This window comes from Somniosus microcephalus, chromosome 6, assembly GCF_052327205.1.
Source record: "Somniosus microcephalus isolate GS21.2 chromosome 6, FLI_Smic_1.0, whole genome shotgun sequence".
Classification (NCBI taxonomy): domain Eukaryota; kingdom Metazoa; phylum Chordata; class Chondrichthyes; order Squaliformes; family Somniosidae; genus Somniosus; species Somniosus microcephalus.
In genome coordinates this window covers 32,476,757-32,502,833 of record NC_140992.1, presented here as the reverse complement: position 1 = coordinate 32,502,833, position 26,077 = coordinate 32,476,757, and the positions used below count along the sequence as shown (strand labels likewise).

The 26,077-nt window shown below is 43.2% G+C and overlaps 1 protein-coding gene across 1 annotated transcript in view; it reads right to left on the bottom strand.

The window, feature by feature from the left end:
- irs1 (insulin receptor substrate 1) overlaps nt 1–25,797 on the bottom strand; it is a 48,976-nt gene extending 23,179 nt beyond the window's left edge. Inside the window, exon 1 of the mRNA XM_085989965.1 lies at nt 22,232–25,797. Within this exon, the coding sequence (XP_085846091.1) occupies nt 22,232–25,526 (3,295 nt within the window). The 5' untranslated portion in view covers nt 25,527–25,797. The remainder of the gene's footprint in view (nt 1–22,231) is intronic.
- Nucleotides 25,798–26,077: the final 280 nt, after the last annotated feature.

Sequence of the window (26,077 nt, the reverse complement as noted above, 5' to 3'; positions counted from 1 at the left end):
CGGTTCACTCCTCGTCATATCAAGAAACAGCGGAGTGCACTACATACAGCAAAGACTGTGGGCCTCGACAACATCCCGGCTGTAATGCTGAAGACTTTGTGCACCAGAACTAGCTGCACCTTTAGCCAAGCTGTTCCAGTACAGCTACAACACTGGTATCTACCAGATAAAGTGGAAAATTGCTCAGGTATGCACTGTCCACAAAAAACAGGACAAATCAAATCCGAATAATTACCACCCCATCAGCCTACTCTCAATCATCAGCAAAGCGATGGAAGGTGTCGTCGACAGTGCTATCAAGTGGCACTTACCAATAACCTGCTCACCGATGCTCAATTTGGGTTCCACCAGGACCACTTTACTTCAGACCTCATTACAGCCTTGCTCCAAACATGGATAAAAGAACTGAATTCCAGAGGTGAGGGTGACTGCCCTTGGCATCAAGGCAGCATTTGACCGAGTGTGGCACCAAGGAGCCCTAGTAAAATTAAAGTCAATGGGAATCAGGGGGAAAACTCTCCATTGGTTGGAGTCATACAGCACAAAGGAAGATGGTTATGGTTGCTGGAGGCCAATCATCTCTGCCCTAGGCGCAACCATCTTCAGCTGCTTCATCAATGACCTTCCCTCCATCATAAGGTCAGAAGTGGGGATGTTTGCTGATGATTGAACAGCGTTCAGTTCCATTCACAATTCTTCAGATAATGAAGCAGTCTGTGCCCCCATGCAACAAGACCTGGACAACATCCAGGCTTAGATTGATAAGTGACAAATAACATTTGTGCCACAAGTGCTGGGCAATGATCATCGCCAACAAAAGAGAATCTAACCACCTCCTCTTGACATTCAATGGTATTACTATCATCAAATCCTCCATCAACATCCTGGGGATCCCCATTGACCAGAAACTTAACTGGACCAGCCACATAAATACTGAATTTGTTTTTGATAGAATCTTCAAACATGGCTACAAGAGCAGGTCAGAGGGCTGGGTATTCTGCGGCGAGTGACTCACCTCCTGACTCCCCAAAGCCTTTCCACCACCTACAAGGCACAAGTCAGGAGTGTGATGGAATACTTTCCACTTGCCTGGATGAGTGCAGCTCCAACAACACTCAAGAAGCTCGACACCATCGAGGACAAAGCAGCCCACTTGATTGGCACGCCCATCCAGCACCTTAAACATTCACTCCCTCCACCACCACACAATGCGGCTGCAGTGTGTACCATCTACAAGATGCACTGCAGCAACTCGCCAAGGTTTCTTCGACAGCACCGCCAAACCCGCAACCTCTACCACCTAGAAGGACAAGGATGGCAGGCGCATGGGAACACCACCACCTCCAAATTGCCCTCCAAGTCACACACCATCTTGACTTGGAAATATATCGCCGTTCCTTCATCGTCGCAGGGTCAAAATCCTGGAACTCCCTCCCCAACAGTACAATGGGAGTACCTTCACCACACAGACTGCAGCGGTTCAAGGCGGCGACTCAAAATAAGTTTAAAAAAAACATGCTTCAAATACATTCTGTATATTGATTCAGAAACAGTTTTTCCTCACCACTTTCTTTCTGGACACATATTATAGTTAAAGCAAAAGGCAAGTTTGGTGTGTATGTACCAATCAAGCCACAGCTCTGTTACAGGCTTATCCATCTATCGGGGCAGCAGTGGTATTAGGATTATATAACTGGCATTTGGTTTCACTTTTGACCGAGCGGGCATTACCGGTATGCATGGGGTCTCTGGGAAAGAATGCACCAAGAAATACCTTAGGGAGTCATTACACTTATGACACACTCACTGCTTGATGGGAACACTGGCTGCTGCTGTCAGTAACCAATCAATTATAAGAGCATGAATTTGAAATGTAAAAGACGACATTTTATGGACTTAAATACAAGCATGCTTTAAGTCAACATGTCTTATGTAGCCGATTCTCCGCTGCAGAACTTTATCTCCCCTGTAGGTGTCAATTTTAAAACTATGCTATGGCGATTACAATAGCAAAATAAGAGACACAAAATGGTTAATATTTTTGATGAATACCTGGTTAGTCTTCTGAATATACCACAAGTCGGAATATAATAACCATTTTCTGCCGCCCCCCCCCCCAAAAACTGTACAAAATTGAGGGATGCATAGAAATACTAAAATGAAAAATATTTTTTAAAATGAACTTATTTTTATATACTGTAGCACCTGATCATGTCCTCATGACTTCTCAATGTTAAACAGAGTTACTCAGACCTCCAACAAACAACTCTCTCAAGTATTCACAACTTTGATTGATTGAGGAAGGAGAAATAGTCTTAAATATTTGTGTCAGAAACAGGTGCACTCACAAACATACGTACCCCTCTCTAACAATACAGAATATCTTTAATCACAGACCAGGCTGCTCAAAGCGAGTCCAAATCAGTACGGCCATGCTCCAGAGAAGACCATTTCAGATCAATATTTTTTAACCATTTATTTGTATTGACGGCATTACGTCTTGGCTGAAAGCAACCATTTCCTTTTAAAACCAGTGCACTCCAATGATGTAATGCTACAGAAACCTTTCAGAAGGCATCTCTTCAATTTTAGGTGTTGCCATTTTTCACAGCACTAGATCTACATTTAAACAACACAAACAACTTTTTGCTGGTGGCCGCTAACTTCCCCAATGGTTGGGAATGCGCCGAACAAACCACTTGGAAGTGAAATTGCTTTTCTGCCTTGCAGAGGACTGGTGTGATTGCTTCATCCACCCAGCTCGCCTCAGCCAATAAACATAGTCACTTACAATGGCAAACATTTATGTTCCTGGAGACACGAGCAAATCATTGGGGAATGCAAATGGCTCTCTTTAAACAGTTAAAATAGATACATATGAAAATTGCAATTCATGACAGAGATGGGAAGCTCTGTGCTCAACAGAAAGATTTAGGCACCCAAACCAACCTCAACATGGTTTCTAATGACCAATGTCTAGGAAGATGTTCAGCGAGTGTCCTGGGTCTCAAACACCTGATGATGATGTTCAGCAACAGCCTGTGTGTCACAGATCCGACACCATTCTTTCACTTTTGCCATTCTATTGCCTGCAGGCTTGAATTTCTATTCCTTACCCAATAGCCTCTTTAACCTCAGACGCACGGTGTAAAATCTGTCACGAAGAAAACCACAACTCACCATGTTCTACTTATTTGCAGACAACAAAGAGTAGTTGTGGCAGGGTCTTAAGTATATAAAAGGGAGAAATTTTAATTCATTTAACAGATCTGAACTTTAAGCCTGATTAAGGTAGGGGGAGGGAAATTACTGAAAATTCCTCGTCTTCTTGCTGTGCTTTACAATATAACAATAATACACGTTTTGCTCTCCCATCGATATCTACTAAAAAATCATTAATGCTTTGATGGTGTTATGGGAATAATCTGCACCCAAAAAATTCCTCTGTAGAACTAGAAACATAAAAGATAGGAGCAGGAGTAGGCCATTCGGCCCCTCGAGCCTGCTCCACCATTCAATGCGATCATGGCTGATCATCCAAATTCAGTACCCGGTCCCTGCTTTCTCCTCATATCCCTTGATCCCTTTAGCCTTAAGAAATATATCCAACTCCTTCTTGAATATATTTAATGAATTGGCCTCTACTGCCTTCTGTGGTAGAGAATTCCACAGGTTCACCACTCTCTGGGTGAAGAAATTCCTCCTAATTTCTGTCCTAAATGGCCTACCCCTTATCCGTAGACTGTGACCCCTGGTTCTGGACTCCCCGACCATCGGGAACATCCTTCCTGCATCTAGCCTGTCCAGTCCTGTCAGAATTTTATAAGTTTCAATGAGATCCCCTCTCATTCTTCTAAACTCCAGCGAGTACAAGCCCAATCAACCCAATCTCTCCTCATACGTCATTCCTGCCATCCCAGGTATCAGCCTGGTGAATCTTCACTGAACTCCTTCCATGGCAAGAACATCCTTCCTCAGATAAGGCGACCAAAACTGCACACAATACTCAAGATGTGGTCTCACCAAGGCCCTGTACAACTGCAGCAAGACATCCTTGTTCCTGTACTCAAACCCTCTCGCTACAAAGGCCAACATACCATTTGCCTTCTTAACCACCTGCATGCTTACCTTCAACGACTGGTGCACAAGGATACCCAGGTCTCTTTGCACTTCCCCTTCTCCCAATCTATTGCCATTCAGATAATAATCTGCCTTCCTGTTTTTGCCACCAAAGCGGATAACCTCACATTTATCCACGTTATATTGCATCTGCCATGCTTCTGCCCAATCACCCAACCTGTCCAAATCATCCTGGAGTTTCTTGGCATCCTCCTCACAGCACACACGCCCACCCAGCTTTGTGTCGTCTGCAAATTTGGAGATATTACATCTAGTTCCCTTGTCCAGATCATTATTATATATTGTGAATAGCTGGGGTCCAAGGACCGATCCCTGTGGTACCCCACTAGTCACTGCCTGCCACTCGGAAAAAGACCCGTTTATTCCAACTCTTTGCTTCCTGTCTGCCAACCAGTTCTCTAGCCAAGTCAGTACCTTGCCCCCAATCCCATGTGCCCTAACTTTACACGCTAATCTCTTATGCGGGACCTTATCGAAAGCCTTCTGAAAGTCCAAATACACCACATCCACTGGTTCTCCCTTATCTATTTTACCAGTTACGTCCTCAAAAAATTCCAGTTGATTAGTCAAGCACGATTTACCTTTTGTAAATCCATGTTGACTTTGTCCGATCCCGTCACTGTTTTCCAAGTGCTCTGCTATTACATCTTTTATAATGGACTCTAGCATTTTCCCCACTACCGATGTCAGGCTTACCGGTCTGTAATTCCCCGTTTTCTCTCTACCACCTTTTTTGAATAGTGGGGTAACATTAGCTACCCTCCAATCCATGGGTACTGTTCCAGATTCCATCGAATGGTGGAAGATGATCAGCAATGCATCTACTATTTCTAGGGCCACTTCCTTAAGTACCCTAGGATGTAGATTATCAGGCCCTGGGGATTTATCTGCCTTCAATCCCATCAATTTCCCTAACACCATTTCCCTACAAATACTGATTTCTTTCAGCTCCTCCCTTTCATCAGACCCTATGTTCCCCGACATCTCTGGGAGGGTATTTGTGTCCTCCTTTGTGAAGACAGAACCAAAATATGTAACTACTGATGTTAGTCACCTTCCACAATAAAATTTGAAATTCAACACTAAAAAAAACACAGCACTCCACAATTAAACTGACTCAAAGTGTTATTACATTACCTGGAATGATCTTCCAAGTATGATAAAAAAAACTCTGGAATCATTCAAGTAGTGGTGATAGAGGACCACGGTTCACAGGGAAGGATGACCACCCCACGCTCCACAACTGTAATTTGTTATCTTTCTGAAACATTTTTTTTTAATGAATAGGGAAATTTATCATTTGGATACGACCATTTAGAAAATATTTTATGCCTTTCAATTTGGTTGCCACCTCCCCCCAACCCTGGCTGAAATGGTGATCAACTGACCTGTTGAGGTTTCGGCCAATGATACTCCTGACCCAGTCACAAAGGATGTGTAGGAACAACTCTTAGGATTACTTACCCAACAACATGCTCTCCCTTCTCTTAGCAACCAGCCCCAGTCATGCAAGTTTGTTACCACTACATGGGCAACTCACTGTAGGTTCCAGTCCACATCCATCATTCTGCACCCATGTTTTGGAACATGCAACACATGCAATGCTCTTTTTAATTTAACTGAAATGAAGACAAAAAAATTTCTAGCCTTCTCCGGATGTAAAGCCATTACCAAAGACGTGTGTGGACGTGTGTGTGTGTGTGTGTGTGTGTGTGTGTACGTGTGTGTGTGTGTGTGTGTGTGTACGTGTGTGTGTGTACGTGCGTGCGTGTGTCGGTGAAGAGAGGAAATCACATTGTAGAGTTTTCTTACAATGATGCAAGTCATTACAGTTCTCAAAATCCCATGTGTAAATGACAATGAATCACATCACTGTTCGAAGCTCTTGTAGACCAGGAACATGAGTAGCCCATTAAGCCCCTCGAGCCTGTTCCGCCATTCAATGAGATCATGGATGACCTGTGACCTCACTCCATATATCCACCTTTGGCCCATATCCTTTAATACCGTTGGTTAGCAAAAATCTATCAATCTCAGATTTAAAATTAATTGACCTCGCATCAATTGTCGTTTGCAGAAAAGAGTTGCAAACTTCTACCACCCTTTGCGTGTAGCAGTGTTTCCGAACTTCACTTCTGAAAGGCCTGGCTCTAATTTTTAGACTTTGCCCCCTAGTCCTAAATTCCCCAACCAGCAGAAATAGTTTCTCTCTATCTACCCTATCTGTTCCCCTTACTATCTTAAAAACTCCAATCAAATCACCCCTTAACCTTCTAAATTCCAGAGAATACAACCCTAATTACTGTAATCTCTCTTTGTAATTTAACCCTTGGAGTCTAGGTATCATGCTGGTAAATCTGCACTGCACTCCTCCGAGGCCAGTATAGGTGCCAATATGAATTGGAATACAACTTCAGATACCAAACAGCAATCCCTTTATCACAAAGAATGCTCCTCTTTCTTCCTTATTCTCACATATGCAATATACAAAATCAAAGAAAGCCTATATGATCATCAAAAATAATCCCAGTCAACAGGAAAACACCAACATTACACTGCCATTACCTTAATATTTGGCTTTTGTTAATTTTCGAAGACAGATTTTCCCTCAAAAATGTATTACCTAACTGTTCATGACGACTGTATGACTAGTAATAAGACATCCTTGGCCAACATGACCTTGTTTTAATGTCACATAGAACACTATTATCAAATTACAATTCAAGGGGTCATCATCACAAATACTCTGTGAATGTAAATCTTCTAAAGTTGGCAGGGTGCAAAATGGGCGTCCGAGCTGAACCTGCCCCATTCCGTTCCTGCTGGGCGCGTTAGGTTGAAATTATCTCTCTCCCCGCCCCTCCCACAAAACACACAGGCACAGTTACATACACTTGCATATACAAAGCGGAGTTTGTGCCTATACGTGGTTGTTCATGGAGGCCCATGCAAGTACATATGGTTGTATGTGCACACACACACACAACAGCAGCAAATAATTTGGAAAGGCCAATTAAATACCTGCATTCTCATTCCACCGAAAGCATTTTTGTATAAACATCTGCAGTTCACACAATTTTAAGCATCTCTTGCACGGGGTGCTCTGCAATAGTTTCCCCTGCTGAAGATTTCCCATCAGAAATTTAAGCGAATAGAGACACAGCCTCATCTATATTAATTTAATAATGGCTTCAAATTCTTTGATATTGTTGATAAGTTGAAGAAAAGCACTAATAAAATATATTTTAACCCATTCAAATATATTTGATGAAGTTTTGTTAACTAACTCTGTGGCATCAAAAGGTTTATTGAACTTCAGGAAATCAACACATTCTCTGATTCTGCTGTATACATAAAACCAGGAAACCGAAAAATGAATGGCATACATTGCTGTTTAGCTTAGCAACCAGCTTCTACAGTTTATCAACACCACTGAAAAACAGCACTTTCTGCTGTCAAATGTTTAACATCTCATTTGCCAAGACAGATACAAACTACACACGAATCGTCTGAAAATGTAAAACATCGATTTTAAGACTTGAAAGGGCTTAGAGCCACCTATAGATAACACTATTCCACTGCATCTACATAATAGTTCCCAGTCCTCCCTTTATGAAAAGGAAAACAAGGGGCTCAAGTTCAAGAACAGTGGGTGACTACTGCGAGGTCTGAATTGCACAGCCTTCTTTTGCTACAGAAATCCTTGAAGAAAATTCTAAACAGACACGACCACACTTTGCTACGAGTCTTGGATTATTGAAAAGGGTTTTATAGTAATATAAAAAGGTTTATTCATCCCATGAAGAACTGAAATGGGAAGGATTTTGTGCCTCACCAAGAACTGCTGGGGTTACCCAGGGACTCCGCAGCTGCATTTATATTATATTGCTACCACAAGAGACAGCCCTGTAATATTATTTAGGAGGCACCAGCGCCTTCAGCAGCATGGAAGACAATTCAGCAGGTGGTCTGTTCATGTACCACTGAGGTCTGACAAAAAGGCAATGAAGTGAGAACGGGCATAGGATGCTGTAAACTGTCATTATGATGTAAGCAGTTAGTCTGCCTATACAGAATGTTTTTGCTGGGATTTTATAGTTCTCCAATATAAATAGATTTGCAACTGTATGGCTTTTCCCTCCCCCTGAATTTTAATACTGTCTGAAATCCCTTCATTAATGTTATTACAATACTGCAGAGACTAAAATGGAAAGAAGTGTAGGTGTTTTTTTTTAAATAAAGCCCAGCTGTTATAAATCCATGACCTCGATTTTAAGGACATTACAATCTAACCATAATGGCCTACAGCTACCGTACCTATGCAACAAGCCAAACATGTGCAATCCAGAAGGTTATTTACAGATAAAGTGCAAGGACTGAGGCTTTGTGAAACTGATTATGGTCGACTAGGACAAGTCTTCGAAGAATAAAGTTAGAATCATTTAGATGACTCTAAAATTAGTTACTTTTATTACAACGTTTTAAAAAGTTTTGTATTTCAATTCTACATATGCTACTCCTTATAATTTCACAAATTGAGGAAAATCTATTCAATTTATCTTACTGCAGCCCTTGATTACTAACCAATTGAAACAACTAAGTAACAAAAATTCCCATTGGTTCTCATTTTTAATCCAATTAAAAGAGGAGGAAATTTGCTTTGTTAATGAGCATTGTACAAGGAAGTACTTCAGCTGCTCAACCCAGAGACCTTTAAAAGCAGGGCTAGCTGCTTTATGTTCCAATTGCCTTTGGGAACACAGAACAAAATCATCTCTTTTGATGGCCCACATCACATTGCTTACTTTCTCAGTCTGCTGCAGACTTCAGAATTCCCTCGGCAGCAAAGGAAATGCACAAGATGCTTCCTTAACATGTCAACTCCAAGCAGAGAAGAGCACCCCTATTTCATCAGTTATTAGTGCAAGTGGTAACTGATCAATCTGTACCCTATCCATGCTTTTTGGAAGGGGCAGAAAAGGGGCACAACAAGCAAGGCTCGATCAGCACTTTGCTATTTTGCGTCCAGAAAGAACAGTTTCGATGATTGGAAGGCTCTGCAAGTTCTCTCACACCTCAAGTTCCCAGTGGATTTTATAAAAAAAAAATAATAAATCGGGGTGCGGAGGAAAGGCAAGCACGATAATACGAATGCCCACACATTCCTATGGAACCTCTTGAAACCTTTGAGTAAATTTCTAGCCAATATGCAGAAAATGTAGTAAAACTCTGGACAGTAAGGAAGACAGACTTTCCAGACTAGAAAGCATCAGCGGTTACTGAATATTGGTAACATGCCACTGATTGATGTCAGCATCACCTTCACTAAGTAAATATTATGGGCAAAACAAGTCCCAAGATGCAAATTTAATGAGCAGAAATCTTCACACGTCATTCTCATTGTTGAAACCTCTTTCTATAGCTACTCAGAATGACTGAAGACTGTAGATTCCATTTTGTTGTCATGGAAGTTAAGTTTTCAACTTTACTTTCAACCAAATAAGAGGTTTTACTTCAGACTTCTAAACAGTTAAATTTCCACTCCCTTTCAACTAGTGGTGCGAGGATCCGATTTCTTTCCCCTTGCCTTAAAATCCACCCTTATCCTCAAACCTTTTACTATTTTTTTACTGCATCACATACTAACTTTTAGTGCATCACACACTAACCCGCCCCCAAGTCCCCAGTGTGTTTGTACTGGCCTGTAACCAGCACTCAACTCAATGCCAAGGAAGGCTGGGAATCAAGTTGAAACAAGGACAGCAGCAACTGACTCCAAGAGCTCTGTGAAATCAGCAGATCCTGTGTTAGAAGGGTTTCAAACCGATGGCTGGTGCAACAAACAAAAAATCTAGAAAATGTGGTTTGAATTAATGAGATGTAATTTGTTTCTACACAAGGCCTCTTTGACTCCAGAATCTTGCACTCATGTACAATTTGAGAAACTCTCACGTACAGCACTCTGATCTGTTTTGAATTCTGGGGTGGTGGAGAGAAAACAGAACAACAGAAAGGGACAAGCAAGTACACAGAAACAGCGGAGTGGGTTTCCGGCAGGAAACCACTCCGGCGAGTTGATTTCCCGCCAGCAGAAGACCGCAGCGATTTTAACCGCTGGGTCTCAATGAAATGCCATTGATCCACTTGTCGCCGGAATGCATGTGAAGAGGGCGCAGTACGGCTCTGGCAGGAGAATCTCGGGCGAACCTTGACCACCCACCAACTTCCAGGTCAATGGTGGGGAGGAGATTGAGAGCTATTCTTGGGGGTGAGGGTTTCCAGCATAGGGAAGGCCACAACTTTCCTTGTGGAGCCCCGAAGGACTCTCCTGCTCCTCCTGGCCCCACAAAGAAACATTTTAGACTTATCTGAAGGGCCTCCTCCTTCTTCAGAACAGCTGCAGACCGGGGTTCTTCCTAGCAGGAAAGCCCTGGTGGCTACCTCACTTGGCCCTGGTTGCTTCCCTGCTCAGGCCCTGGTTAAAACCGTTTCGAGTCTTATTGGCATAATAGGACTCAAATTTGCATACATTTGAGGCTCCCGTCTACTTTAGGCTTGCAAGTTAATATCAGAAGTGGTTGGGATAGGAGCAGGTAAATAACCTCCTTGTTTTTAAACTGCCCACTTGCCACCAGGCGGGTAGGGTTACAATCGATCCCACAGAGTGAGCAACAGCAAGCTGCCGCTCAAAAGCAAGAATGCCAAACCATTAGAAAATCCAAGCTAATATGACAGTGAACCATCATAGCAGCTGGACAACACAGCCAGGCAGGGAGATAGACAGCTCGTGGGCAATATGTCTTAATTTCACTCCGCTTTAGGTGCAGAAATCCCACCGAAATATCGCCTTCCTTTTGTTTCTCCTCATGCTCATTAACATCACAACAAAGTATTTAAACGGTTGTTCTGATGCTATCCAACATTTGAATAGCTGGATAAGTTTATTAAAAACTGCTGTCATTTTAGCTGGGTGACTCTCTTTCTTCCCCTCTACCACAGTACAGAATAATCTCCAAAATCCTTATGAAAGCATCACACCTGGTATGCAAGCACTGGAATGAAGGGGGGGGGGGGGGGGGAGGCGGGTAATCCTTGTATGGGAAACAGATACCATCAATACTATTTTAACATTAGAGACCACACACTAGAGCCTACAAATACATCTGCCTAGCACCATGGGCAGGACAATTCATATACGACTACAAAAAGCACCATTTTTTTTTTTTAAAAACACTAATACATTCACCAAGGTGTGTCTGTAGGATTTAAAATAGTTGCAATTTCCCTCATATGCTTATGACCATTCAATTTGTTTCCTGTATTCCCCTTCTCTCTCCCTAAAAATGCTGCCATCTCCAAGTCCCGATTAGAAAGGCAGGAATCGGACCCAAATATGTAAGAAAATATTACCATCGTGGCAGCTGTCAAACAAAAAAAAGGATGCATCAGCAAATGTGGAAACAAACAAACTTGTATCAGAATTAAGCAAACTCTCAGCAATAATATGAGCAATATAAAAAATTACTTCGGCTACAAAAAGTAATTAGTCTATTGCGTACTGCTCTATATCCTATTTGTATCTGAATTGGTTTTGATGTATGCCTGACATTATTTATACACAAGAAAACAAATTTAATAAAAGTGACATTAACTTGAAATATTAAGAAATGTACCTGTCGAGACCCCTGAAGGACTTGCCATTTACTGATGAAGCAATTTGTTTTACAATCAATTCTAATGTTATGGGTCACATACATAATGTTACTGTCACCAAAATTCAGGCTGCCAACCGATATCAACCCATCAGTGAAGCAGTTGCTTTTCTAGAAAACAGCTGCACTGATTTACTGACAAGCTTTTACGCATAAAACCCCAATGTAAGCCACTCATCTGCTTGCCTTTGTTCAGTCATTGTGTGTTTAAAAGTAAACATCCTTTAGCAGAACTTCAAATGAACACCAACACAAATAAATGTTAATGCTGATCCTGAGTGTATGACTGGTTAATGGCCTAGAACTAAAACATGCAATCTGCACATTTGGACAGTTTCTTCTGCAGAAACTGTCTCAAACACCTGTGTGCATTCTTGCAAGTTTAGAGCCTTGCCTTAGACATTCTCTCGGGTACTGCAGTGCTAGCCACTCCTGTAAGTAGTCGGACCATCTTACAACAACAATTTACATTTATATAGTGCCTTTAATGTACAAGGATGTCCCCAAGTACTGCACAGAGGAGTAATAAAAAATATGGACGCTGAGCCAAAGGAGGAGATATTAGGAGGGGTGATCAAACAGCTTGGTTAAAGAAGTGCGCTTTAGGAAGGGCCAAAGAAAAAAGGGAGGTGCAGAGACAGAGAGTTAAGGGGTGCGATTTACAGAACTGGGGCATTCCCACCAGTGGTGGAGTAAAACACATTCAAGGCTTTCGACAGAACAGGGATGTTGCAAGGACAGAGACGCCAAGGAATTTTTTTTTTTTTTTTTTTTTGGGAGGAGGACATCAGCAGTTTTGAAAGAGAGGTGGACAGTACTTGAGGAGACAGAACCATTTACAATTATCAGCACGCATGGGAGCCAGGAAAGGATGTTGGGTGGTCACAATTTCGTGGGAATGGGGTCAAGGGTATAAGTAGGTGGTCTTATGGACAGGATAAGCTTGGAGAGGACAGGGAGGAGCCTGGAGGAAGGTTTGTCTTAGTGGGCAAGAGAAAGGGGGCAAATCAGCAAATGGTGCTTACATAGAAACATAGAAGATAGGAGCAGGAGTAGGCCATTTGGCCCCTCGAGCCTGCTCCGCCATTCAATGCGATCATGGCTGATCATCCAAATTCAGTACCTGGTCCCTGCTTTCTCCCCATACCCCTTGATCCCTTTAGCCTTAAGAAATATATCCAACTCCTTCTTGAATATATTTAATGTATTGGCCTCTACTGCCTTCTGTGGTAAAGAATTCCACAGGTTCACCACTCTCTGGGTGAAGAAATTCCTCCTCATTTCTGTCCTAAATGGCTTACCCCTTATCCTTAGACTGTGACCCCTGGTTCTGGACTCCCCCGCCATCAGGAACATCCTTCCTGCATCTAGTCTGTCCAGTCCTGTCAGAATTTTATAAGTTTCAATGAGATCCCCTCTCATTCGTCTAAACTCCAGCGAGTACAAGCCCAATCGACACAATCTCTCCTCATACGTCATTCCTGCCATCCCAGGTATCAGCCTGGTGAATCTTCGCTGAACTCCTTCCATGGCAAGAACATCCTTCCTCAGATAAGGCGACCAAAACTGCACACAATACTCAAGGTGCGGTCTCACCAAGGCCCTGTATAACTGCAGCAAGACATCCTTGTTCCTGTACTCGAACCCTCTCGCTACAAAGGCCAACATGCCATTTGCCTTCTTAACCGCCTGCTGCACCTGCATGCTTACCTTCAGCGACTGGTGCACAAGGACACACAGGTCTTGTTGCACTTCCCCTTCTCCCAATCTATTGCCATTCAGATAATAATCTGCCTTCCTGTTTTTGCCACCAAAGTGGATAACCTCGCATTTATCCACATTATATTAATGGATGGTCTCAATCTTAGTGACACAGAAGTCCATGAGCTCCTCACACTTGTTGGCGGGGAGGATGGATGAGCCGGGGAGAGGGATTTGAGAATATGGATGGTAGTAGAGCAAAGAAGCAGGGGGGGGGGGGGGTCATCTTTGCTCTACAGAAAGCTGCTGGAGTAGTCACGGTTTTGGCAGAGGAGCGTGAGGATGATTAGCGCTTGATGTGGTCCAGCCATATCTGGTGATAGATGACTAAACTAGTTAGTTGTGTGCCAGCTACTCTCAAGTCTGCGCCCCTTACACTTGAGGAAGTGAAGAGGAGAGCCATACTCTCACGGTAGAAGGATGGCGATGGGGGGGGGGGGGGGGGGGGGGGGGGGGGGAGACCAAAGGTTTTGCTGGGGACAAGAGCATCAAAAGGTGGAGGTGAGGTAGTGATTGAGCAAATCTATTACTACCGAAGGATCATGGTAAATGGGAGGGCCAAAAGCCAGGTAGTTGGGAGTTTAAAAATGTGGTTGTAAGTGACTTGGGAGGAAAGAGTCTCTCCCCCCACCCTCAAGGACACAAAGAACTGGGATTGGAAGGGCGATGTGGGTGGTGATGGATACAAGGGAGTGATCGGAGATGACCTCGTCAGTGATTGAGACCATGGGAGGTGGTAAGATTGAGCAGGCTGGCTGTGAATATGGGCAGGAGAATTTAGAAGGAGGGAGAAGTTTAGGAAGGACAGGAGGGCAGTGAATTCAGAGGGGAGCAAGGGGAGACAATGATGGCAATTGAAATCACCGAGAATGATTAATTGCTCACTGCAGAGGCTAAGGAACAGAGACATTACAACACAAAGAGCATGGCTAAAACAGGCCAACTATTTTATTATTTACAGTCTATAGGGAAACGTCATCAAAGCTAGTCCATTATAATTTTAATCATCTATGGTCTTAGTGCCAAGTTTTTAAACTTGTGACTACACTTTGATTTAAAAGCTCAAATATTTAAAAGTAACTCTTACAACAAAAGAACTTGTGCATTTATATAGCACCTTTCGAGTGCAGATATCTCGGAGGGTTGTAGGGCTGGAGGAATATATTTTCTATTTTTAGGTTATAATTACAAAATATTTTCTATAGAAAAATGGAATATATTAAAGTAGAATAAATTAATGTTTATTCTGTTGACAGACTAGCACCGTCTAATTTTGCTCAATAACTTTTGTCACTTTTAGTTCTAAAGGTGCTTTAACACCATAACAGGAGTGTAACCGACAATTAATGTCTGCTCATCCCCGTCACCTGCATCTGAAATGTAAACAAGCACGATTCCAACTGCACTGCCATTCTGTGAAACTGTAGATCCAGAATTCTGCTGGCAGGATAAAGCTGTCAGTCAGAGCATTTGCTGCCTGTGGGTCCCCTTACAAAAATGGAGCCCAATGCGCGTATAGAAACAGGAATAGGCCATTCAACCCTCAAGCCTGTTCTGCCATTCAATGAGATCATGGCTGATCTGCATCTTAACTCCATCCACCCACCTTGGCTCCATATCCTTTTACACCCATGTCTAGCAAAAATCGGTCGATCTCATATTTAAAATTATTAATTGAGCTAGCGTCTGCTGCTTTTTGTGGGAGTTTTCTCTACACTTCTACCACCCTTTGCATGTAGTGTTTCTTAACTTCTCTCCTGAATGGCCTGGCTCGGATTTTATCCTTGTCCTAGGCTCCAGCACCAGTGGAAAAAGCTTCTCTCTATTTACCTTATCAATTCCTTTCAAAGTCCTAAAAACCTCAATCAAATCACCCCTGGCCCTTGCCCTTCTATATTCCAGGGAATTATGAAGATGTGCTCAACACTCAATGTAAAAATTGGAGAGCAGTGCACGGATATCACTCTCCTGAAAGAGGGTGCGATTCAAGCATAAATACAAAAGTGCCTCACAGTACAATGGCTTTAACCACCTTATTTTGCGTTTTGTTATAAAGGCATTAGATGGTTGCAATAGTTTTCAAATATATAAATGTAAGAGATTTACGAAGAACATTTTAAATAAAATGTTACTTTTATTTATGGGTAAAATATAAGTGTACCCTCAAACTAGTTAGTTCTGTTGACCTGTGCAGTCCATGGGTCAGGTATAGCAACAGTGAGTCAATAGTAGCCATGATGTGGAGATACCGGTGTTGGACTGGGGTGGACAAATGTGAGAAGTCACACAACACCAGGTTATAGTCCAACAGCTTTATTTGAAATCACAAGCTTTCGGAGCGCTGCCCCTTCGTCAGGTGAAGTGAAGAGATGCATATAGGCACAGCATATATAGTCAGAGAACACTGCCAGATGATTACAGGTAATCTTTCGAACTGCCCTTTATCCCACCTCGGCAGAGAGATAATCACAGCAATCAAAGGTGTGGATGGTGTCCAAACAGGTCAGTCACTGACTTTCTCTTCATGCTTTACATAATGATGAAAAAAGGGGCAGTACATATGGATTTATTCTCCACAATATTAATGTGGATATTTTATACATATATGGAAATACTATCATCTAGGCAAAATAGACATCTTTTGAGAAGTAACTGATCAGAGCTTTTCTCATTTTATATAAAAAAAATTAGAATAGCATAAACATTAATCTATGATGCTCGCTCATCAGAGAAATGGTGTTAATGCTATCCAGCAATCAGAATAGTTTCTTGCTTCCTGGTCACACTGTGTGGCCCAATTCCTAGTGAAGAATCCATCAACGTTTAGAATCTGCTCTTTAGTTGACACTCCTCTCAAACACAGTCATGTGAACTCAACTCGGTGTCACAGTAGATGCAATATGGAACCTTCCAGTGGCCCCTCACCTCGAGGCTGGCCAAACAATTACCATCCAATCAGATCAGGATGGGCAGGCAGCCACTGTTATGTTGGGTAATGAAGGGTACTCCACAGGGGCCCTGCCTCATAAAGACATGTGAGAAACCTGCTTTAAAAGACACAATAACATTCCTCCCCACCAGTTTCAGGCCTGAGGCTTGTAGCAGCAAACAATCATTCAGTCTCTTCTCCCCAGACACATTCCTTACCCAGTTCAAAGGCTCCATGAGTCACTTCCCCCACCGCGTACAACTAAGCACCTGCTTCAAGAAAAAGACCGTCCTGCAGAGACATGCTTGCTGTCAAGATTTTGATGTTGCAAAAATGTTTGAAACCAACCAAACTGCAAAAAAAAGTCCCGTCATGATCAGCAAACCTCTCTTACACCATTCGCAGTTGTATACCTCTTCTTTACAATCGACCCACTTCCCACCACTGTCAAAACTGCTGGAAACAGGCTTTGGAGACAAAAAATTGATGATGGATATTAATGAAAACAGCTTTTTTGAATGAGGTACAGGATAAGGTTTTAAAAAGTAAAATAGCAGCTGTAACTTACCAGGACTGCATTGTATGTACAGGGGAGGTGGGCGAGATCAAGACGTTTCCTTGCACTTCTCAGTTTGAAAGTTTGTTCCTTTTTCTATATCTCCCTTCACCAACTATACAGCTTCCCCTTCGACCGCGCACCCCTCAAACAATGATCGACAGCTTGCTGTTATACAATCATTTTGGGGTTGCTGCGACAAAGTTTGCATTTCACAGCAATGTAAAACTGATAGTGTAGGCAAGATAAGGAAGCGTAAATTCAGGGGAATGGCACATGGATACTAATCTCCTGTACTCGAATTAATTAAGTGCCAATGTAAAGGCATCAAAGAACTCGAAGGTCCCAATTGGTAAACAAAATGCAGTGGTGCCGGACCCCCCACCAGGATGCAGTCACATCCCGCTTGGTCTTGTGTATGGAGTGTATAACTCCACTTCATTGTCAAAACAAGTTTAAAAAGTGCTCAAGACCGCTTGGGCTTTAAAAACTTAAAACAGAGGCTTTTCAAAAAAGCTTCAAAACAAAAATATTCTTTCCTATACTTTAAAGACCGTCAAATTTTACCAGTCGGGAGCTGAAAGTGTAGACATTTAGAGCTGAAGTAGTATAACTGCAACCAGCTCAAAACCACTTCCTGCAGTTACCAGTTTTCAGATAATACAGTATTACAACCATAGTCTCGTAGCCCCTTCCACACCCCAACAGAATCTCTCTTCTACTAGAACTCATCCTCAGGTATTCCTTTCACCTCCACCCCTGCCTCCATTCTTGGATACGTATCTTTTTCTTCCTTTATCACCCAGCTGTATGCTTTTTTATTCTTGTGCCGAACCTGATTTAGAAGCCTTTTTTCACTTTTAGAACTTCTAAAAATATATTTGTTTATACAATATTTATTGCTTTTAGAAACAATTTTTCAGACTTTATTTAAGTAAGGGCCTAAATGGGAAACAGAAGTAAATGTCGGAATCTCTTGTCAACGAGCATCTGGAAGCAGATTCATCTCCCTCCCCTGACAAAAATGTCTAATTAATCCCTGACCCCCACAATGTTCATTTATTGTGGAACAAAGAAAAAAAATAGGCTGAGGTAACAGCTGGAAACATTTTCCTACAAAAGGAAATACCGGTCAAAGACAGGCTTCACTGTTTGGAGAGCAGAAAATCTTACAATTTCTCGGACAGCTGCATTTCACACCCCTCATCGTTTTCTTCAAGAGTCGTCAGATGGATGTAGGATTTCCCCCATCCGCTTTTATTTCACAACTTCCCACACTGATGGCTTTACTATTTAGGTGATGACCTGACTACTGCTGGAGTCTCAATTTAAATTATTCAGTTCATGCTCTACACAATTTTTGGACAAAACTACAGACCTTGTATTATGGTGGATGCTCCCCCAATACAGGACCACATCGAAAGCACGATGGTAGCAGTAAGAAAATCAGAAGATAAATATGCAAAGTACTGAGTGAGTGCTATTAGGTGGCAGTTCCCAATACCTCACAAAATATCCAGCTATCTTAGTCTTGAGAAGTTAAAAATCATCGGAAGGTTAGGTAATTATGCTTCCACTGAGATTTCAGCAACTAAAATGTTATATTCAAGCATAATCTCATTTACTTAAAATGATTCACACTTAGAAACTGTGTGTGGGTGAGGGGGGGGGGGGAGGAGGAGGAAAAGATAGAGAGAGAAAGAGACAACTATTGTTTAATCACACAGAAAGAATACTCCTGTTACATGCAGTATCTACTCCTTAACCTCAACCCCCTCCTTCAAATGAAAGTCATGTCCTCAAAGAATTTAGATAATTTCAGGAATGCAGATTTGACTATCAAATCACATACTTTGGCTTGCTAGGATAAAATGCCCAACCAGCAATAAGTGAGTGCAAAAGAAGTTAACGATCAGAGGTTTTCTCATAGAAACACATTTTGTTGACACAGCATAATTATAATCTCGTCCTTCATGAAGATGCAATTGAAGATTTGATTAGATAGATGTACACACAAAAAACGGATCAGCAATGCAATGGATAGGGCACAGCAAATATTGAGGAAAGAAGCTCTTAGGATTGCTCTAGTGCATAACCATATATAAAACATATTGATCCCAATAAATACAAGTCTAATGGACATAAATAGATGTCCTTTAAACAACTAGTTTGCAGGGTGAAATAAAAAGGAAAAAAAGAGTAAATGGAGAACATTTCCTTGCAAATTTTCCAGCAATATTTCCCATTCCTATCAACCTCCTTGTAGTTTTAAACAAGCTATCAATGAGCTACACGTCTGGAATGGTGCAATCCCTCCCTTCAGAACTGAAGCCATGCTCTACTATAAAATATAATTGCTTCTCTGAGAAGGCTGCCAAGTCCAGGAACATTAAAAATATACAAAGCTCTCACCATTGGTATCATGGCTGTTTTTGCCAAAAAGGATCAGTTATAAAGGCTTTATATTCTTTTTATCTACAGGCAATCCTTGCGTCAACTGCTTAATTTATTCAATACCCATGGCCTTTAACCTGTAACATGTACTGAAAACAAAACTAGACCATAGTCACACACCGGATCATGAAGTAATGCCACAAAAACAAAATGTGTGTGGTGCCCAGGTACTTAACTTCTGACTATACAGATCTGGTTCTATTGCTTCGCATCCAGATTGGATTCTTTTGCAGAATGCTTCTGCACACACTATTTCTCAGTCAGAAAATGGTACATTATTTTAATTAAACCGTACACCTATTTAAAATGTCTTCCATACTTTCCCCATCCCCAAAAATCATTTAATCTTTTGTTTATTCTTTACACCTTCAAAAGTCCAAGAATGAAATACTTTCCATGCAAGGCTAAATAATGAGGCCGTAGAAAAACAATCAATATCTTTCTCTGATGCAATGCAATGTACAATTTGTGTATTTTATGGTATTGACCTCTGTTTCACATGCATTGGGTCCTTACTAGTCACCAAACAGGGGCAAAGCAGAGGTCAGACCATTAAATGCACAAGCCACATGTTGTATGCATTATGCGCCTTCCCTCACCACCCCCCAAAAAGCTTCGTTAGCTCATATCTGCCTGTGGAAATGACAATTATGGGACATCACAATCAGATCTCAAATCTATTCTTCTTTCAGTTGGCAATGCAGTTTATGAGTGCATTATCTGTCTGTGCAGTGTGACCAGAGAAAATCCATAGTCTGTGTCCTTGACAAACAAAAAGCTGAAGCAAATGACTGAATGACATTAACTATCCACATACTGCAGCCCTTTCCAACTTCAAGATACACTTATGGGAGATTAACTCAATCAGGAGAGCAGTAATATTATATTTGCCTGCGCGTATTTTCCGATTATTACCTTTCACAGGAAACATTTATATTAAAAGATTTACCTTATTACAAGTACACCAATGGATTGGATATTTGCTGATTTGTTCCTCCTTTCTGCCCTCCCCCTCTTCAGATTTCCACCCACACCATCATAATTCCCTGGCATGAGACCTTCAGTCAATCCTTTGTCAATTCCATTCTGTAAGTACTGTACCCACTAAACATGCACAAGTTGACTCTCTCTCTCTTTTCACCCCCCCCCCCCACAATACTACTGCAGACCACTATCTGCACCACACTGCTAGAAATTTTAACATAATTAACATCTTCTGAGTTTCTTCTTCCTAAATAGCAACCTTCCTCATTACACGCAGTCTATAATCCACACACATTTATACCTGTACTCTTCAGATTACAAAAATATCCTTTGGAAACTCTCCAAAAGATATGATTTACTCTACAAGAACTTGAACTGTGACCCTGATTCATGTTTTCAATGATACATTCTTGAAGGCTCTCCTCCCCCTTTCAACCATTGCATCAGAGAAACACATGGATTCAGGAAACTTTTCTTAATTCCCATTTGCTGAACAAACAGAAGACTTATTTTGCTACAGTACTGTTGCTTCAGTTGTTAAAAAGGGTTACGTGACGTGTGCTTGTGGTGAAATAACAGGCTGCCAAACCATGAAGGCAGCTCAGTGGCTCCACAGATTTCTCCAAAATATTCAATAAATGTTGCAGCCATTTCACTATTTTTATAAGCATGATACAAAGAAAGCTACAAGGCTCTACTGTGTTCCTGCCAAGTCACAGGGAGTGACGATTGGAACCACCAGATCTTGCTTTCCAATTATCAAAATCCTTTACAGCTCCTCATATAAACTCTGTAGTGCTGATCATCATGTAGCTAAACTGATAAGCCAAGCACACTGGCCTCACATATGCTGTTCCCCTTTCAGGCCAGGGGCTCCAAAATAGCAACTCATTGGAATTGACTCATTCAAAACCAGCTTTTGAGGAGCACTAAAAATTCCATAAACAGACTTAACTGGGAAAATGCAAATCCTTCTCAACTGCAAAACAATTCCTGCAACCAAAGCAACTAATTCTGGAGGCTCGAGTTTCTCCTCTTTAAATTCAGGAGACAGGATCTTCACACACAAAAATACAAATCTTAGCTCATGGGAGAAATGTATTCTACCACATTTAACATTTGGAGAACTGCTTTATTATTTCCGTACAAGAATGCAATGGGCTCAATATTTATTGACAGAATACTTGAGATTAAGCAAATAATCTTTAGGACCAGTTTTCCATATAAAAAGGACATGTATATAAATATAACTCCCAATCCAGCTATTCCATTTAGTGGAACTGCTGATATGCAAATTTTCAGAGAGGTTGGACAAGAGATGATACCCTTGGGTGTGTGCCTAAATTTTTTTTTTTTTTTTTTTTTAAAAAGCTTTAAATTTCAATACATGTATCCCCAATATGACTAGAATCATAATTTCCTAAATTATCCAATCCAGATCTAAAAATACTAAAATATTCTACAAGAAACCATAAACCATTATAAAAAAAATTTTTAAACTTCAGCAGCTAAAATTCTACCGTAAACTTTTTTTTTCTCTTTTTTGAGCGCTCGTATACATAATACAAAATGCGTTTTTGCAGACGTTGGCAAAACATTGCATTTTGAATACTGGAAAAAGTACAAAAATCGTTCATGAAGCAAAATAATAGCAATTAGCAAAATGACTATTAGCACTTAGTTCTGTGCCCTTACCTTCCCTTTCTGCAGGCTTACTTATTTCATCTGGCTTCTGAAAGGTGATGCTTGCATATGAATTCAGATCATCACCACCACCAGAGGTACTTCCATGAGGTTGAAGAGGGGTTACATGCTGAGAGGAGGTCCAGTCTTTGTTGTTAAAATCGTTTGCCAAGTCCAAATCAAGGTAATTCATACCATTTTCACAATCATTCTGCACTGTGGCATCATTTGGCTGGTCTTTGGCACCTGTAGCCAGAGAATCTCCTGGTTTGTTAAGCCACACATTCTCAAAGGACACCGAACTATGCCGTTTAATGTGATCGACATAAGGTAGGGGGGTCATGCCAGTCACACTGGCTGTGGAAGTGAAAGTCTCCGAACTATGTCTTCTTCTTCCTTGGGGATCAACACGGATAACTTTGGCACCTTGGTTCCGATTGGGGACAAGATTAAGCACTGTAAAGGCACTCCTCCCTGAAATCTGGTCCATCAGAGGACCAGGCACTATGTCAGAAACAGTGTTCAATGAGTTCTCTTCTGCCCGAGGTAGAACAGATATGGAAGGTGTTATACCTCCACTGACAGTCATCTCAGTATAGTTGCTCACTGATGATTCTAGTAAATCTGGGCAGGTGGCAACTAGCTGCATACTAACATAATCGCAGCTTACCTGCCCTCTATCTTTTCTGCAAGTGCTGGAAGTGCAGGCAGCTGCAGGATTGGTGATGTCCACTGAAGATTTTGATACATAAGTGAACTTGGATGCGTCGGTTCTTAAATTCATATTCATGTATTCTGACATGGGTGGCCTTTGTCGAACAGGATGATTCCCTGCAACTGAAGAGGACTCAACGAGAGAAAATGAACTAGAAGAAAAGGTTTTGTCACTGAATTCAATATTTACATACTCGCCTGGGCTTTTTGGCTCTGGAGGAAGGGGATGCTCTCGTGTTCTGGGCAGCGTACTTGCCTTCGTATTATCAAGTGACAGCCTAGTGGGGCGTACAAGTTTACCTTTCAGAGGTACGTACAACTCCTTTTTAACAGGGTTAACTGTATGATGCCCACCATCTTGTCCTCCTAAACTATCGCTGCTTGTAGATGAAGAAGAATCCTCACCATACAAAAGACGGCCTGAATTTACAGCAATTCGCAAAGGGCACTCGTCATTTTTTCTATGCACATGCTTAAAGGAGCGGGGCAGTGAGAAGTACGAGCAAACAGGCTTATGAGGCTCTTCAACTGGATTGAAAAAGCAGTCTGGTGGCGTGCTCGTTGTTGAGCAACTTGCAGGAGACATATTTATGTAATCGTTACATGACAATTTCCCATCGTTACTCCCAACAGACAGCTTAGAATTCCCTCCATTGGTCCATATTTTTCCATAGTTCACATTTTCTGGTGAGCAACTGCCACTAGGTGACATCATCATATAACCATCTTTTCGAGAGTGCTGGCGTGGATTAATAATCTGCTGTGGAGCAGAAACACTTTTTGGGCTCATTGGCATATAGTCATTTTTATTGGGCACAGGAGCCACTCCAGGTGACATTGGCATATAGCCATCCTCCATTTGGCTGAAACGCCTGCCTTCGACTAGTTGGAGATCTAAACACTCCTCGGGGTACGAATGAGTAGGTACAAAAGCAGAATTTTTACAGGATGATAAACGGCTGCCAGGGTAAGATGGTGTCATCTCTGTGTACTCCTCAAAGGAAGCAGTGGAAGATTGAGAAGAAGTCTTTTGGTCCATCACTGTGGGTGGTGAAGTACCTGATGAATGAGCCCTCTTCCTAAATCCTTTATCTGAATCTGTCTCTTCGGCTTTAGTAGGAGTCCACCTTTGACCGCCCCTGTTCTGACAATTTGGAGCCAGGTTAGAATGTTTCCCCATATAGATGTAATTATTTAACTCCTGCTCCTCCCTGGCAGGAGGAGTGTGTCCCAAGGAATCTGGAGTGACGCTTCTGAAGGAATTCCTGAAATCACACGGACTGGAGCCGTACTCATCGGAGGAGATGAACCCCCCATCGCTAGGTGATCCCGAGATGGACGCGCTGGAACGCCTGGGGAAAAGGCTGTCGGAGGTGGATCCGTGGCCACTGGTGCTGCTGGACGACAAACTGACCGGGCTTGTGGCTGACGGGGAACAATGCGTGGATGGCATGGGAATAGACCTGCTGTGGTTGAGCGGTGGGTGCAGCCTGCAACCCCCGCGGTGGCGGTGGGAATGTGTCCTGGTGGCACTGGGGCTAACCGGGCTGCCGTCGACCGAGGCCGGCCGGGACATGGTGCCCTCGCCGTCGCTGGACGCTCGCACTCGGAACGAGTTGTGTTTGCCGGCAGGCGAGGTGGCCGTGATGCTCTCGGTCCGCGACCTGCGGCTCAGTCCGATCTGACTGGGCGGCGGGTTGTTCAGGTGCCGGCGGAGAGGCACCGAGATGGGGTTGGAGCTGGACGACGACTGGCTCTTGCTGCGGGGTCGGAACTCCTCGCTCATCGCCTTCATGGCCTCCAGGATGGTTTCGTGCATGTTCTGCGCCACCACCGAGTCGTCCACCTGCATCCAAAACTCCCCGGGGCCGGTGACCGCCGAGCGGCCCACCTCGATGAAGAAGAAGTTCTCCGAGTGCCCGCACCGCCGGATATTCATCAGCTGCAAGACCACGGCCGCCGCGTCCGAGTTAAGCTTCACCAGACTGATGGTCTTGTTGGTCAGGCACAGCCGGTAAATGCCCACCAGGTTCTTGGTGTGCCCCAAGCCTTTGGGCTTCAGGACCACTTGCCAAACTTCTTTGAAAGCCGGCCCGGGGCTGACCTCTCCGTAGTTGTCCTCTGCCGCTCCTCCCATGTTGGCGGCCAAAGAAGAAGCAGAAGCAACAGCCACGGCGGCGGCACCGTCCCGCTCTCGCTCGCCGCCGGCCCCGCGGTCGTCGGGCACCTTGCCCTTGTTGTGCAGCTCCACCAGCGCCTGGTACCAGCTGTCCTGCTCGCCCTCGCAGTCGGCGGCGACGGCGAAGTACTCGTCCTTGGTGTAGAGAGCCACCAGGTGCTTGTTCTTGGAGTCGGCCCGCTTGTTGATGTTGAAGCAGCTCTCCAGGTGGACCGAGCGCTTGGGAGCGCCCGCCTTGTGCCTCCATTTCTTCTCGTTCTCGTAGTACTCGAGCCGCGCCGGCCCCTGCTCGCTCGGCGCCCGCAGCACGAAGAACCGCTTGTGCATGCTCTTGGGTTTCCTCAAGTAGCCCACCTTCTTCACGTCCGAGAAGCTCTCGGCGCTCGGTGAGCTGGGCTCAGGCGGACTTGCCATACTGTGTGTGTGAGACACCGGACCGGTCCGGACCGGACACACTTCAAAAAAAATAAATTAAAAAAACAATTACCACCCCAAAAAAAAGGAAAAAAAACACACAGCTGATCTTACAACAACAACAAACCCCACGACGACGCACTTGGGCTTACTTTACGGAGTTTATATAAAAAGAAACTGCCTATTATTATTATTTTTTTTCCGCCTCCAATAGCGAACCACAACAAGCGCGCAGCCCGATGTGAGTAAACCCCCCCCTTTCCCCGCGCTCGGCTCTCAGCGCTCGCTCCCCGACATGTGACGCGCGCACACGCGGCGATTGACAACTCAACTTGAATCAGTGACCCGCCGGCTCGTGTGCGCGCACGGAGGGTGTGGGGAGGAGGAGGAGGGGTCGCGCGCACGCACGCACATGCACCAAGCCAACCGCTTTGCTGGCGCACCGCCCCCCGCCCTGTCTCACGCCGCCGCCGATCATTGGCCATCCACTCTCTTGTTTACGTTCTATTTCGGAATGTTGTTGCGTTGTCCTCCTCGACTCGCCCCGCCCT